Source organism: Filicampus tigris, chromosome 8 (genome assembly GCF_054856515.1).
Source record: "Filicampus tigris isolate MCC_2025a chromosome 8, RoL_Ftig_1.0, whole genome shotgun sequence".
NCBI classification, from domain to species: domain Eukaryota; kingdom Metazoa; phylum Chordata; class Actinopteri; order Syngnathiformes; family Syngnathidae; genus Filicampus; species Filicampus tigris.
Window position 1 is genome coordinate 13,858,285 of NC_141224.1, and position 12,872 is coordinate 13,871,156.

At 40.7% G+C, this 12,872-nt stretch overlaps 1 protein-coding gene across 1 annotated transcript in view; it reads right to left on the reverse strand.

The window, feature by feature from the left end:
• Window positions 1-12,872, reverse strand: part of aplp1 (amyloid beta (A4) precursor-like protein 1) — a 40,336-nt gene that overhangs the window by 5,755 nt on the left and 21,709 nt on the right. The window contains exons 2-11 of the mRNA XM_086037040.1: window positions 9,413-9,592; window positions 7,311-7,440; window positions 5,345-5,457; window positions 5,062-5,249; window positions 4,678-4,985; window positions 3,912-4,039; window positions 1,817-1,891; window positions 1,581-1,739; window positions 1,377-1,505; window positions 66-165 (exon numbers count right to left, since the gene is read on the reverse strand). Coding sequence (XP_085893166.1) covers window positions 66-165; window positions 1,377-1,505; window positions 1,581-1,739; window positions 1,817-1,891; window positions 3,912-4,039; window positions 4,678-4,985; window positions 5,062-5,249; window positions 5,345-5,457; window positions 7,311-7,440; window positions 9,413-9,592 — 1,510 coding nt within the window. The remainder of the gene's footprint in view (window positions 1-65; window positions 166-1,376; window positions 1,506-1,580; window positions 1,740-1,816; window positions 1,892-3,911; window positions 4,040-4,677; window positions 4,986-5,061; window positions 5,250-5,344; window positions 5,458-7,310; window positions 7,441-9,412; window positions 9,593-12,872) is intronic.

The following is a 12,872-nucleotide window of genomic DNA, read 5'->3' on the forward strand; positions in this document are numbered from 1 at the left end:
TGAATGTGATCTTCGATGCGACCTGTGGAATTTTTCCAATACGCCCCAAAAATATTCTAGCATACGGATATCGTCATGGAGCTCCTCGGCCAATATTGGATCCTTGTAGAGCAGCGCCAAACTCTGGTTCATTCTCTCCTCGATCACATGCAGATGTGTGTACACCTGGGAAAAAGAGACATTTTTGTCGTGAAGAAAGTCTTACCTGCAATGGATCCGGCCCTGAATTGACTCAGACGACAGCGTGAACTCAAACGTGCAATTACAATTTGGAGTTCAAATAAAATCCGTTCATTCATCTGTGTTCTATACTGTATGTCCTTATGAGGTTCACAGGTGAGCTGGAGCCAATCAAAGCTGACTTTGAGCGAGAGGCGGGTTACTACACCGTAACAACCAATCATGGCTCAGCTTCAGAAAAAGGTGAGCTGTGATTGGTTGTTACTTGAGCAACTGTGATGTCATTGTCAGTCGACAGAAGTGACAAAATGGCCGCCACCTGAGATGAATACAAATCTGTGGACTTTGCTGCTTAACTCATATTCCACAAATGCAATATTAATCAGAATGCCACTGGTTTAGACCAGTGAAATGGCATAGAACATATTATTATCAAGAAAATTGTGGGGTTGACCTCTTTAGCTTCATTAAAGTTTTGCTATGTCGTTTGACATGGTGGTTAGCACATCACAGTACAGAGATTAAATTATTCCCCAAAATATTTTATTACACTGGTTAACAGTAAATTTTAAACCGAGATGGATTTATGTATCCCTACGCAGAGTTTTTTGTGCTGATTTAAAAAAAAAACTCTTTACTTTTTATCTAGCACATCAGGTTTTTGAGATATTTTCATTTTTTGATTTTAAGTTTGACCAATAAAAGCTTGCGCAACACAAATTTTACCAGGCGTAATTTATAGTTTTGACGTTTCCGAAAAAAATTCCACCCGTTGCTGACCCTAAGATTTAATTCTTAAATATTATTGAATATATTACATATATTCTTAATATTAATATATTATTATTAAGAAAAACAGAAGTGCTGGAGAACAAATGAAGGCAGATTCAGAATCAGTGCACAAAATAATGTCGAAAAGCTTACTTACAAAAATTTTGTAAACATCTGTTGACCTGTGTAATTCGAACTTTGAAGTCAACCAACTTCACAGAAGCTATTGTGTTCGACATTGGCGGTTATAGTGCATAAATAAAGGAATAAAGTTAATTTTGTAGTCAGCAAAATCTACCTTTGATCGCAGCTTCAAGAAGATGAATAGATCATTTATCTTTTTTTTAAATCAGTTTATTGAAGCGACACCAAAAAACCCTGCAGGATTAGCAGTAGTCAGCAGTAAATTTCAAAGCGTCGGGCACCTGGAATTTCATCTGCTCAGCCTTCTGCGGGTCGACGGCCACAATATGCTGGTAGTGCCTGAGTGTGTGTCTGCGGTCCTTCTGCTCGGCTGCCATGTATCGCTTCAGAGCCTGCAACACGCGCTCCGGCTGCAGGGATGACAGGAATGTTTCAACGCGGCCATTTTGCAACGATGCAGTTTCTACGCCTTCTATGTTGCCTACCTGTGGCTCGTCAGACTGGACTGCGGTCAGGTAGTTCTCGAGGGCCAGGCGGCGGTTGTTGTTGAGGATGGACTCCACTCTGGCCAGATGCGTCTCCACCAGCCTCTGCCTCTCGCCCGCCACTTGTTCCTCCAGCGTCTGCAGCACGGACTGGAAGTGCTGCACACAGATGATGACGGAATCAAAATGGCGGCCATGTAAGCAGCAGCCGCCATTATACCACCTGACATAGGTACCTCATTTAGGGCTTGCTGCTCTGACTTTGGCAGATTCTTTGACTCGTTGTCTGCCTCAGCCCACTCCTTCATGATCTAACAAATGGAAAAATTTCATGTCAGAAAACAGGCACATACACTTTTTCCATTGAAACTACATAGGCATGGTCATAGACTGCTTTCTTACAATATCGAGGGAAAATCCCCAAATGATTCAGAGCCTGACAACATTTTCAGTTCAAGGGCATTTTTATTGTTGAATGTCTTTCTTCTGGCTCTGAATTGTGTAAAAAAAAAGTTATTCCAAATGGAGGGACTTGCAACAGGAAAGGCTCGATCCCCTCTGAGCCTTTGTCCTCAGTACCTCCCGTAGCGTCTGGTATAATGCTAGAACGCTTATCATGGCTGAGCTGGAGCCCATTTTATCTGACTTTGGGCGGGAGAAACTTTACACCCTGAATGGGTTGCCAATCAATCGCGGTGCTCATATAGCAAAACAACCAATCAAACTCACATTCACGCAATTGAGAGTTTACAGTCAAATGGAAGAACATGAGAACTCCACAGAAGGCTTTTGGCAGTTTGTTTATTGTTAAAATAATACTTCTTCATTGTCGAATAATTAGTGCTGTCAAGCGATTAAAATTTCGGAACGAATGAATTGCAAAATATTCCATAGTTGATCACGATTAATCATATTTTTCAACTACAATTTTTTATGACGCTTGGAACCGACATCCATCCATCCATCCATTATCTGTACCGCTTCTCCTCACAAGGGTCGCGGGGCATGCTGGAGCCTATCCCAGCTGCCTTTGGGCAGTAGGCGGGGGACACCCTGAACTGGTTGCCAGCCAATCGCAGGTTACACAGAGACAAACATCCGCACTCACAATCACACCTAGGGGCAATTTAGAGTATCCAATCAACTTACCATGCATGTTTTTGGAATGTGGGAGGAAACCGGAGTGCCCGGAGAAAACCCACGCAGGCACGGCGAGAACATGCAAACTCCACACAGGGAGGCCGGAGCCGGGATCGAACCCACGACCTCTGAACTGTGAGGCGGACGTGCTAACCAGTCGACCACCGTGCCGCCCGGAACCGACATTTACTTGAGAATTAGTAAAAGTATATTTTGATTCAAAGACTGTTCTAATAGCTTTCTTTGATCCTTGAAAATTATTAAATAATTTTAAAATTTAAAATAATAATTATAAATTATTATTATTATTATTATTAAATAATAATAATAATTATAAAAATATTCTTTTCCTGTAAAATACAACGAACGATACATCAAAGATGTACAACTAATATGGTATTTGAATTTGGCTTTGCAAATTATTTTGGAATTCTCCAATGAGTCGTCGAGGAACTTTTACAAGTAAAGCTATGTAAAAGTCCGTCTTTGCGACAGTAACTCTCCTCTAAGTTTGGCTGTAAAGTGAGCTGAGATCAGCTGCCACAGGGATGAAATAAAACTGAGTTACCTGAGTGAATTCTTTTGAATGCGTTATCAAATTTAATCTCCATAGTTAACACTTTAACTTTGACAGCGCTACTAATAAAATATTACTTTGGTTGGGGGTCAAGCATATATTTTGTGACCTGTATTTAGCCCACCTATCTGTCAACTTTTTGCATTGCTTTCACAAAATGCACTTCTCAAAAAATGTAAAAAAAAATTTTTTTAAAAAGATTATATAATACGTGATCATTTAAGTCGAAACCCATATCAAAAAAGAAGACTTGCAGTTTACCAAGCTGTCAGCTGATATGGAACGCAGATACCATTTATCTTTGTTTTGTGTGCGTGTGTGCTGTATATAAATACAAATGTGGTCATATGAATAACGTGATAATGTCTCAATATTTTATCAAAACTCTTGTGAAGTTTGTACGCATATGTATATTACTTTGTACATTCTTGAATGGAGTATGTAATTAAACTATTCAGAAATGAATCATTTATTATATTGTCTTTATTAAATATATTTGTACCCTTATTTTTATCTTATCTTGTCATATCGAGAAGCGATGAAATTGATTTAATAAAAAAGTACAGCGGAACTTTATAATCTTGTTCAGGTTCTCTCCACCCTGTGAAATTCACCTCATTGATGCCCTTCATTCGTCGTTCATCCAGGTCTGTTTTGGCACGCAGGAAGTTGGCATGCTCCGTGTCATCCACTGGCTTCTCGAAATAAACATCCACGCCATCTGTGGGTCGAGTGGTTGTCACTGCAATGGGAGCAACAGGAAACAGGCAATTGCTTATACTTTGACTGGCTTCAAAGGTGAAAATGAGGAAAATATTCAGAGTGCTTCACTTTTTTCTGCATTTTATTTTACTGCCTTATTCCTAAATGGAATAAATTATGTTTTCCTCTCAGAATTAGAAACAAATCACCCCATGATGAAAATATGGTTATTTTTTTTTTGTTTTTGGCGCTAAATGTGTTAGCGGCATGAAGCGTGTTAGCCCGTAAAAATCCATATATTAGCTGCATAATTATTTAAAGGGGAAGTCAACCCAAACATATATTTTTTCAAGAATATGTTCTATGCAAGCCCACTAGTTGGAACAAGGCATTCTGATAAATATTGTGTTTGTGGAAGAAGAGTTAATCCACTCATTTTTTGAGTGTTTGTGATGTCATTTTCAGTCGACAGAAATGACAAAATGGCTACCCCTTGAGATGTCTAAAAACGAGTGGATTTTGCTGCTTAACTCATATTCCACAAACGCAATATTAAGACGCAGGATTCAATGTGTGTGAAAACATAACAAAATGTGGAAAAAGTGAAGCACGATATCACCTCATAAATGGTGAAATCAGTACTAGTAGTGCTTATCAAAAGTGGATGAGTACAAATACCGCTGTCTCCTTTCATCAGAGGTGGCGAGGTTGTGGCTTTGTAGCTTTTGTCGTAGTATGACGAGTCCAGATAGTCAGCCGTCTGGTAGGGACCCGAGTCGATGGGGTATTCGTACTTCTCTGGGCTTCTCACTGCTATGGGCTCTTCCTCATCCTCCTCTTCCACCGGATCCTCGTCCACCTCGTCCTCTTCTTCCTCTTCCTCATCCTCCTCTTCTTCCACCACCTCGTCCTCGTCGTCCTCCATGTCCGTCTCGTAAATGTCGGTGTCTGGGGAGGGGCTCGGGGTGGGTTCTATCACTTTGCCGCTGTGGAAATAAAAAGCGGTGATCATACATCTACACATGCTAAATAGTCAAACAGAATCTGTCAGTGGTGTCTTACACAGAATTGAGTATTACGCAATTCGGCGTGGTCTGCTGGCCAGTGAGGAGTTCTCTTTCTTCTAGTTCTGACTTACTGCTGGCGCTGCTTCGACCTGGGCAGCATACATACTCCACCCCACGGAAATTTTCTCCACACGGCAAAAGCATCCCATAGCTGTGAAGCTCCAGGTTGTCTACAGTGCACGCCTAAGCAGAAGAACATTCAAGTCCTCAATCCTCAATGCTTCACTAACACATATTAAAGCCTCACACACATTGAGATGTACTGCGACGTATCACACCTCCTTTGCAATGTTGTGCCAGTACACGTAACTCTCGCAGGCATCCATCTTCTCCTGGTGGAGGAAACGGCATCGGTCTGGAACCAGCAGGGCCTCACTCACATACTCACCTTCTGTACCAATACGGAGATAAAGTACATGGGGTGTGAGAATCATCCATTCGTTTTCTATGGCTACAGCCCAGGTCTGGGTTCACGAGAGTCAAAAGTGGGGTACAGTTAACTGGGCCCGATTTCAACATTTTTTCTCGGTCTTTTTCAATTCTTTTGTTTTGTTTTTGTCTCTCTCAAAGTCCGCACAGACTCGATTATCGACTGTTTACAAACGATTACAATGAGTGATTATCTTGCGGTGTGCGGTGTGACCTGTTGCCGTGACTGTATACGATTACATGCGAGTGCTTGTGATGATGACAATTTGACTTTTTAGTTGGTGCCAAGTGTATTACATTCAACTAAAAATAACAAAATAACAAATGAAAACTGAAAAAAACATTTTCATTAACAACGTTTAAAAAAAATGAAAATGCTACTAACTGAAACTACATTGTAAAGTTATCAAACTAACTATATAGTGATAATGTCCTTTGTTTTTGTCTTTGTAATGTATATTTAAAAGATGTCTTCACCTCTGTAGGGTAAGTAGTGTTTATTTTGTTTGTATCCCTAATTTTCTACAGTGCATATCCATCCATTATAGGCAAAGGACCATTCACACCATCACTAAGTGGGAACATTCCACATTGCCTGCATGGCAGTCGGGCGAGTGAGACACCGCACAATCAGTGACTCGCACTCACACTCACAGAGTACCAGGCGTCTATTTGAAGGGAGCGCTGCTGCCCTCTGATTGGTCAATGAAGAATTTCGTGTTACATTGGGAAAACTTGCTGTTACCATATACGTGGTGCAAAACGGCCCACTTACAGACACATTTTCAGAAAACTGAAAATGTACTTTATTTTTACTTTACTACTTCATTTTTTCTACGTACAATTTCACACTAGTTGGGTGGGCAGACACCCCAGACACCCAACTATGTGTATACAAGCACTTAAAAAGACAATTTTCTTTACAGTATGTCAAATGATTTATGTGGTTGTTTAATTTTACACTGAGTGGGCAGGTAACCCAGAGATCCTACTATTTGTAAATAAGACATTAAAAATCCACATTTCATCACACTATGCTTTATGCCTTCAAAGTGGAAATCAACCCAAACATATTGTTTCAAGAAAATGTTCCCAGCAGGCCCACTAGTTGAAACATGGAATTCTGATTAATATTGCATTTGTGGAATATGAGTTAAGCAGCAAAATCCACCCCTTTTTAGCCATCTCAGGGGGCGGCCATTTTGTCACTTCTGTCAACTGAAAATTACATCACAACTGCTCACGACCAATCACCAAACCTGTTTTCTGAATCTGAGCCGTGATGGTCGTTGTGAGCAGTTGTGATGTCATTTTCAGTCGACAGAAGAGACAAAATGGCTGCTGCTAGAGATGGCTACAAACGAGTGGATTTACTCCTATTCCACAAACACAATATTTATCAGAATGCCTTGTTTCAACTAGTGGCCTTGCATAGAACATATTCTTGAAAATAAATTGGGTTGACTTCCCCTTTAAGTTTCCGCATGTCAAAATTGCATCTACCTGAGGAGTACAACTGAAGAAAGACAATAAGCATTAGGCTAATTAAGATGTATGCTTTGTGCTGTACTGTAAACTCGCTCATGACCATTTGGTTTGTTGCATGTTCCAATATTAACTAAATTATTTTTTTCTGTGTCACGTGCAACAAAAAACAAATACAACAGAATGTACTGACAGTTAAATGACAGAACATTATTTCCCATGATTTCCTCACCTTGAGGAAATTAAGTTGACACTGTTGTTTCTCCTTACAAGATGCATCGCAAGTTACGCATTTGGATGATTTATATTAGCAGTCTATTTGGTTCTTACCTAGGCAGCGATAGGGCACCACTATGAAGGGGTGTGCCTGGCAGTGGCTCCAGCCTTTCTTACACCAGTAAGGGATGTTCACAGGACTTTTTGCCTCCTCTACGTGGGAGATGGAAAGCGCTGGGTAGATCTGGTCGTGCGGGTCCATGCAGAGATGGAAGAGACGGAAGAGAGATGCATGGGCATAGCAGAGGGAATGAAGACAAGAGGAGAGGACAGGGGACATTTGGTCAGAGTACGGGTACGAGGAGGAGGGTCAAATAATGGTCGTTGGGGTATAGGAAGAAGACTATATAAGGGAAAGACTCATGCACTTTTGTAACGCCATGCAACGCCTCTCTGTCTAATGCTTCGTTAGACATGACATTATTACCATCTTGTTAACTGCACTTGACAGACTCTTTCTCATTTTTCATCGCATTGCTTTGAATAACAGGCAAAAATTGTGACTTCAAAGAAATAGGTGCACCCTGAGATTTATTCAACAGACGTCAACAAATGTAGAACACATTATGAGCCATCTAATAAAACTGGTGCCTTTGCTCTGTGCCTATTGTGGCCACAAGATGGCGCTTGGTTACCCTTTCCTCTAAAATACATGCAGTATTTTCCAAGGAAGGGGGTGTTAATTGTGTGTGATTGTCCCATAAGATGAGTGCACAAATCAGGAACAAAGAGGATAATGGGATGATTTTAAAAATGGAATACTACATTGTATAATGTACTGAATGAGTGAATTTTTCATTATTATATAATCATTGTCCATTAATACATGTTTTAAATGTATTTAAAAGGGCGCTTGGTTACCCTTTCCTCTAAAATACATGCAGTATTTTCCAAGGAAGAGGGTGTTAATTGTCCCATAAGATGAGTGCACAAATCAGGAACAAAGAGGATAATGGGATGATTTTAAAAATTGAATATTACATGGTATAATGTACTGAATGAGGGAATTTTTAATTATTATATAATCATTGTCCATTAATACATGTTTTAAATGTATTTATAATGCAGAATATTATAAAATATAATACAGTGGTACCTCTACTTTCGAAATTAATTGGTTCTGGAAAAAATTTCTTAAGTAGAAAATTTTGTAAGTAGGGATGCGTTTTCCATGTAAATGCCCTAATCCGTTCCAAGCCCCCCAATATTCAGACATAAATGTTTTATAAAACATGTAACAAATACATGTTACAATTAGATTATTGAACAATAAATGAGAGTTGTGCATAATGTAAAAACAAAGAATAGAGTAAAGAATAAAAATGATGGTCGTTTATCTTTTAATTGCTGTCCTCATCGCTTTTTGCCCTCTTTGGTTCATGTTCTCTCTCAGAAGTGGTTCTTGCCTAGCGTTTTGTAAAGAACTGATAACGTGGCGACTGCCGATACATTATGGTCATATTCTTTGGTGAGATCAACCAAACGCATCCCTTTTTCATACTTTTGTATTATCTCTTGCTTTGTTTGTATGGACAAGAAAGCGATTTTCTCCTTTTTTAACTTTTCCTCGTTTCTAATTCACGTAAAACTATCGGAACACCTCATGACGCGAGGGGCGAATGAGGACGCCGCATAGACTTATCTATCACATATATATCTATCTGCCTGTCTATCTACACACATAGACACATTGGGTAGAGGTCCCTCTTAGCCAATGGGATGCCAGGAAGATGCTACTTAATGGCAGAGCAGCTATGAGTATGTTGCGTTCAGGAAACTCTGGAGCTGCGAGTGGCAGCCCATACTGTATTTTTACCTTTAGTATCCTGAAATTTCTTTCATAACAACCGGCAATATTTTCCTGTTGAGGCGTTTCGAAACTTGAAAATTGCGTATGAAGAGTAGGTAGAGGTACCACTGCATTGTACATTCCAAAAACATCCCTTTACTGCATATTTTCAATACAGTATATTGAGCTAATGGATTGGGCGTTAGACAGACCAAATTCTACAAAAAACAATATATTTTAAAAGAATCCATATATTTTGTTGATCATGGTTTTCTCTGCAGCTCTGAACCATTTGACAAAAAAAAAGGCATAATATAAAACAGCATCTGATCCAGAATGTTTCAGTCACATGCTTTGCCAAACCTACCTCCTGACAGTAGGAGAGAATTTCACTGGGATCTTTGAAGCAGTCCTTGCGGCCTTGAGGGTCCGGCTCCCACTGGCCCGTCTGCGGGTTCATGTGAAGCAGCTCACGGCCGCAGAACATTGCAATCTGCGGTTCTGCCACCTGGGGGCCGGGCCCGTTCACCTCGCTCATGGACAGGGCCTGGACAAGAGAGGGGGAGAGTGGGAGACAAAAGAGATGAGGACGAGTCGATACAAACCCAGTGACAGATAATAGTGAGGCTGATCCAGGGCCAAGTGGACCTCACGGATAATTGGTAGATGCACTCTAGCAATAAACCCGGCGCTGAGGCACTGACCGAGGGTGAGATATCAAAACAGAAAAGTTAAACTAATGCACTGGGGAATCGAGCTTTAAAAGGATATCGACAGAATTCAAAGTCAAGGAAGATCTATTGATAGCTCACTGTTAAAAAAATACCCTTAAGCCAATGACAAGTAAGAGCCAATAAGAAGCCCAGTTTATTGCATCGAGGGTTGAGCCGTGCAGGATGTAAATATATACGATCTAATAAACAGACACTATACAGTATAAAATATAGCTTCCTATGAGAGTGCGCCTCACCCACCCCCCCCCGACGGCAGCCTTCTTGGATGTTGTTATTGATCGTGGAATATGTTGCCCTCACCCGGGGAGGACCCCGGGGACCTCGCACTGAGGAACAAACAGCCGCTCGGGCTGGGAGTCAGGTGTTAAATCTAGCTCATTGACCGATGAGCCACTTCACTACCTTAACAACACAGCACACACCCAGAAGAGAGGGGGCCTGGAATCAGCACGTGTGCAGTGTGGCACCAAGCACAATTGCACAGCCCCATGGAGGCCACAAAAAAGCAAAATGAAGAGACTTTATGAACATTAAGTCAGTTTTCTCAAAACCCATCTGAGAAAAAAAATTGGGTCTTTTGTATAGCAGCAATCTTTTCATGTCTGCAGACGGACTTGATAGAGCAAAAGATGACAGGGAGACTGGAAGCGCCGCTGAGCCAATTAGAAGAGAGTTGCCCGGAGGAAGAAAGTGAGAAGCAAAAAAAAATATGAGCGTCTGATCAAAGGGAAGCGCTGCTTGGGCCGGCTGCAGCTCAACTGTTTGAAGTCCTAATTAAAATTCAGAGTGATCATTTTACATTACTGCACTTCCTATGGGGACAGTAAATTAATAAATGAAACATGAACAAATAGGGAATTTACAGGTGTACCGGTACACGTTGTGGTCAACTTTTAGAGGAGTACACACATACTGAATACCCGACCCCGACTTGAGCATTTTTTTCCGCCTCTCCTTATGTTTCACTGTTAAAAAAAGTTGAGTGGACGAAACATTTTGACGCAACTATCTTTTATACAAGGTCAGGCAAAATGATCTGACACATTTGTAGATAAAAGGCAAATAAAGTAAAGAAACAAAAAAGTATTTTTACTTTTGAAAAGTACATATAATGCCATTTTGGTTTGTTTCTTTTTTTTTTCAGTTGCTGCCATGAATTGGACTGGTGAGCATCGCGCTTTCATTGTGGAAACGTTTATCAAAACAAACGACTATGTTATGCTATGTTATGTTATGTTATGTTGTGTAATGTTATGTTATGTTGTGTTATGTTGTGCGTGGACAATAACGGATCCCATTTGACTGATTTGAGCAGAATGGCATTATATGTAATTTTTGAAAATAAAAGCACTTGTTTTGTTTCTTTACTTTATTTGCCTTTTATTCAAACTACAAATGCGTCAGATAATTTTGCCTGACCCTGTATAATAATTTTGAATTTGATAATATGAAAATTGGCCTTGCCGCATTTGCAACAAAGAAATAGCAGGTCACAGAACAAAACAAGAGAAAAAATACCACTTTGTGTCTCCCGCTGCGGACACTCTTGTTTTGTTTGTCATGTGGGCTTTCCAACAATCTTGCCTTTTAAAATAACTCAGCTCTACTACCAATAAAAAAGCTTCTTGGAACTTGGCCCTTGCTTCTATCTCCATCTTGGCAGGATACTTCTCTCACGCCGGCTCTCTTGCAAGTAGCTGCTCATCACATCAGGTTTCAGAGGGCTGAGATGCCAAATTAGAAAGTGAAATAAGTGCTTGTTTGACTTTTATTGACTATGTTGTATGGCTTCAGGGCTTAGTTGCTTAAGGAATGCATTTGCTGAGGTTGCTGTCCTGTGAAGCTGCTGAGCTGACGTCTGAGCAAGTATCTCTCTTTGACGAGGGGAAGGTCAGCGCCATGAAGAAAAAGTACTTCCGGATATTTGAGAAGATAACCTCGGCCGCTCCCCCCGGGCCACGCGCTCTCATTTGTGCACTTGTAGAAAATCAATGCAGAATGACTGCAACTGAATCACCGCACTCCCCCTCCCAATCAATAGGAGTCCATAAGGAGCACCGGGCTCCCGACCTCCATGACAGGAGGGCTGCACACCAGCCTGATCTGGGATCAGATTAGATGTCCCTCTAATGATGGACCCTGTTAAGCAAAGAGTGCTTTTAAAACGCTCATTTTTATTTATTTACCCCCAGCTAGTCCCAAAGCAGCACAACCATCCATGTACAAAGTAAAAAGCCCCCTGCTGGTTTGTGACCCAGTTCTCTGTTAAATCACACGCATCTCCACATGCTGGTAAGTAAGAGCCATGTAGCAGGCAAGCACACAGAAAGTCCTGCAATAATGCAGTATATATGTTTTGTAGCTGTTTCATGACCTCTACCAAGGAGGTGATATCTGCATCTCTCCGTTTGTGCTGCGTCTTTCCGATTCCGGTTAGTGATATGGGGTACAAACAAGTGCTAGGCCTGTTGAATGCCTTTCAAAAGAGCCCACTGTTGTACAGAATGCAGTTTAAAGAAACGAACATTAGTAGGAGTAATCTAGAGCAGGGATGGGCAACTTAATGCGCTACAAACGAACTGTCATCGGTTCTTGTGAAGAAAAAAACCCTGTAGTTTGTGTATTTATGTACTTTTTGTTCGCTCCTAAGTGCATTGCGGCATGCAATGCTGAAATTCTTCCGACATAAGTCATCACTAATCTGTTTAAGTGTGTTTATGGTAGCCATTGTTGGCTGAATGTGTGTTGTAATTACAATAGCTGTCACATTAATTCTAGTGTGAAGCAGTAAAATCAGTTATTGAAGGAAACCTTTTGAGGGACTCTAAAATGCCACAAAATCAATAATGCCTGACAGTATCGCCATGTTCTTTATCTTGAGTTGAGACGAACAGGTGGAAGTGCTACTAAATAATGTCTGCCAACTAGTGGTGAAAGTTGTTATTACACTAAAATGCCAACTTGGTTAGGCCGGGAAAACTCACACTGTCTTTTGAGGTTCCATCAATGTAAAAGAGCTAGTCATGATTTTTTTCACGGCACAAACTACAGACTGGATTAACAGCACCTCTATTAGTTGCAACCAGTAGCCAA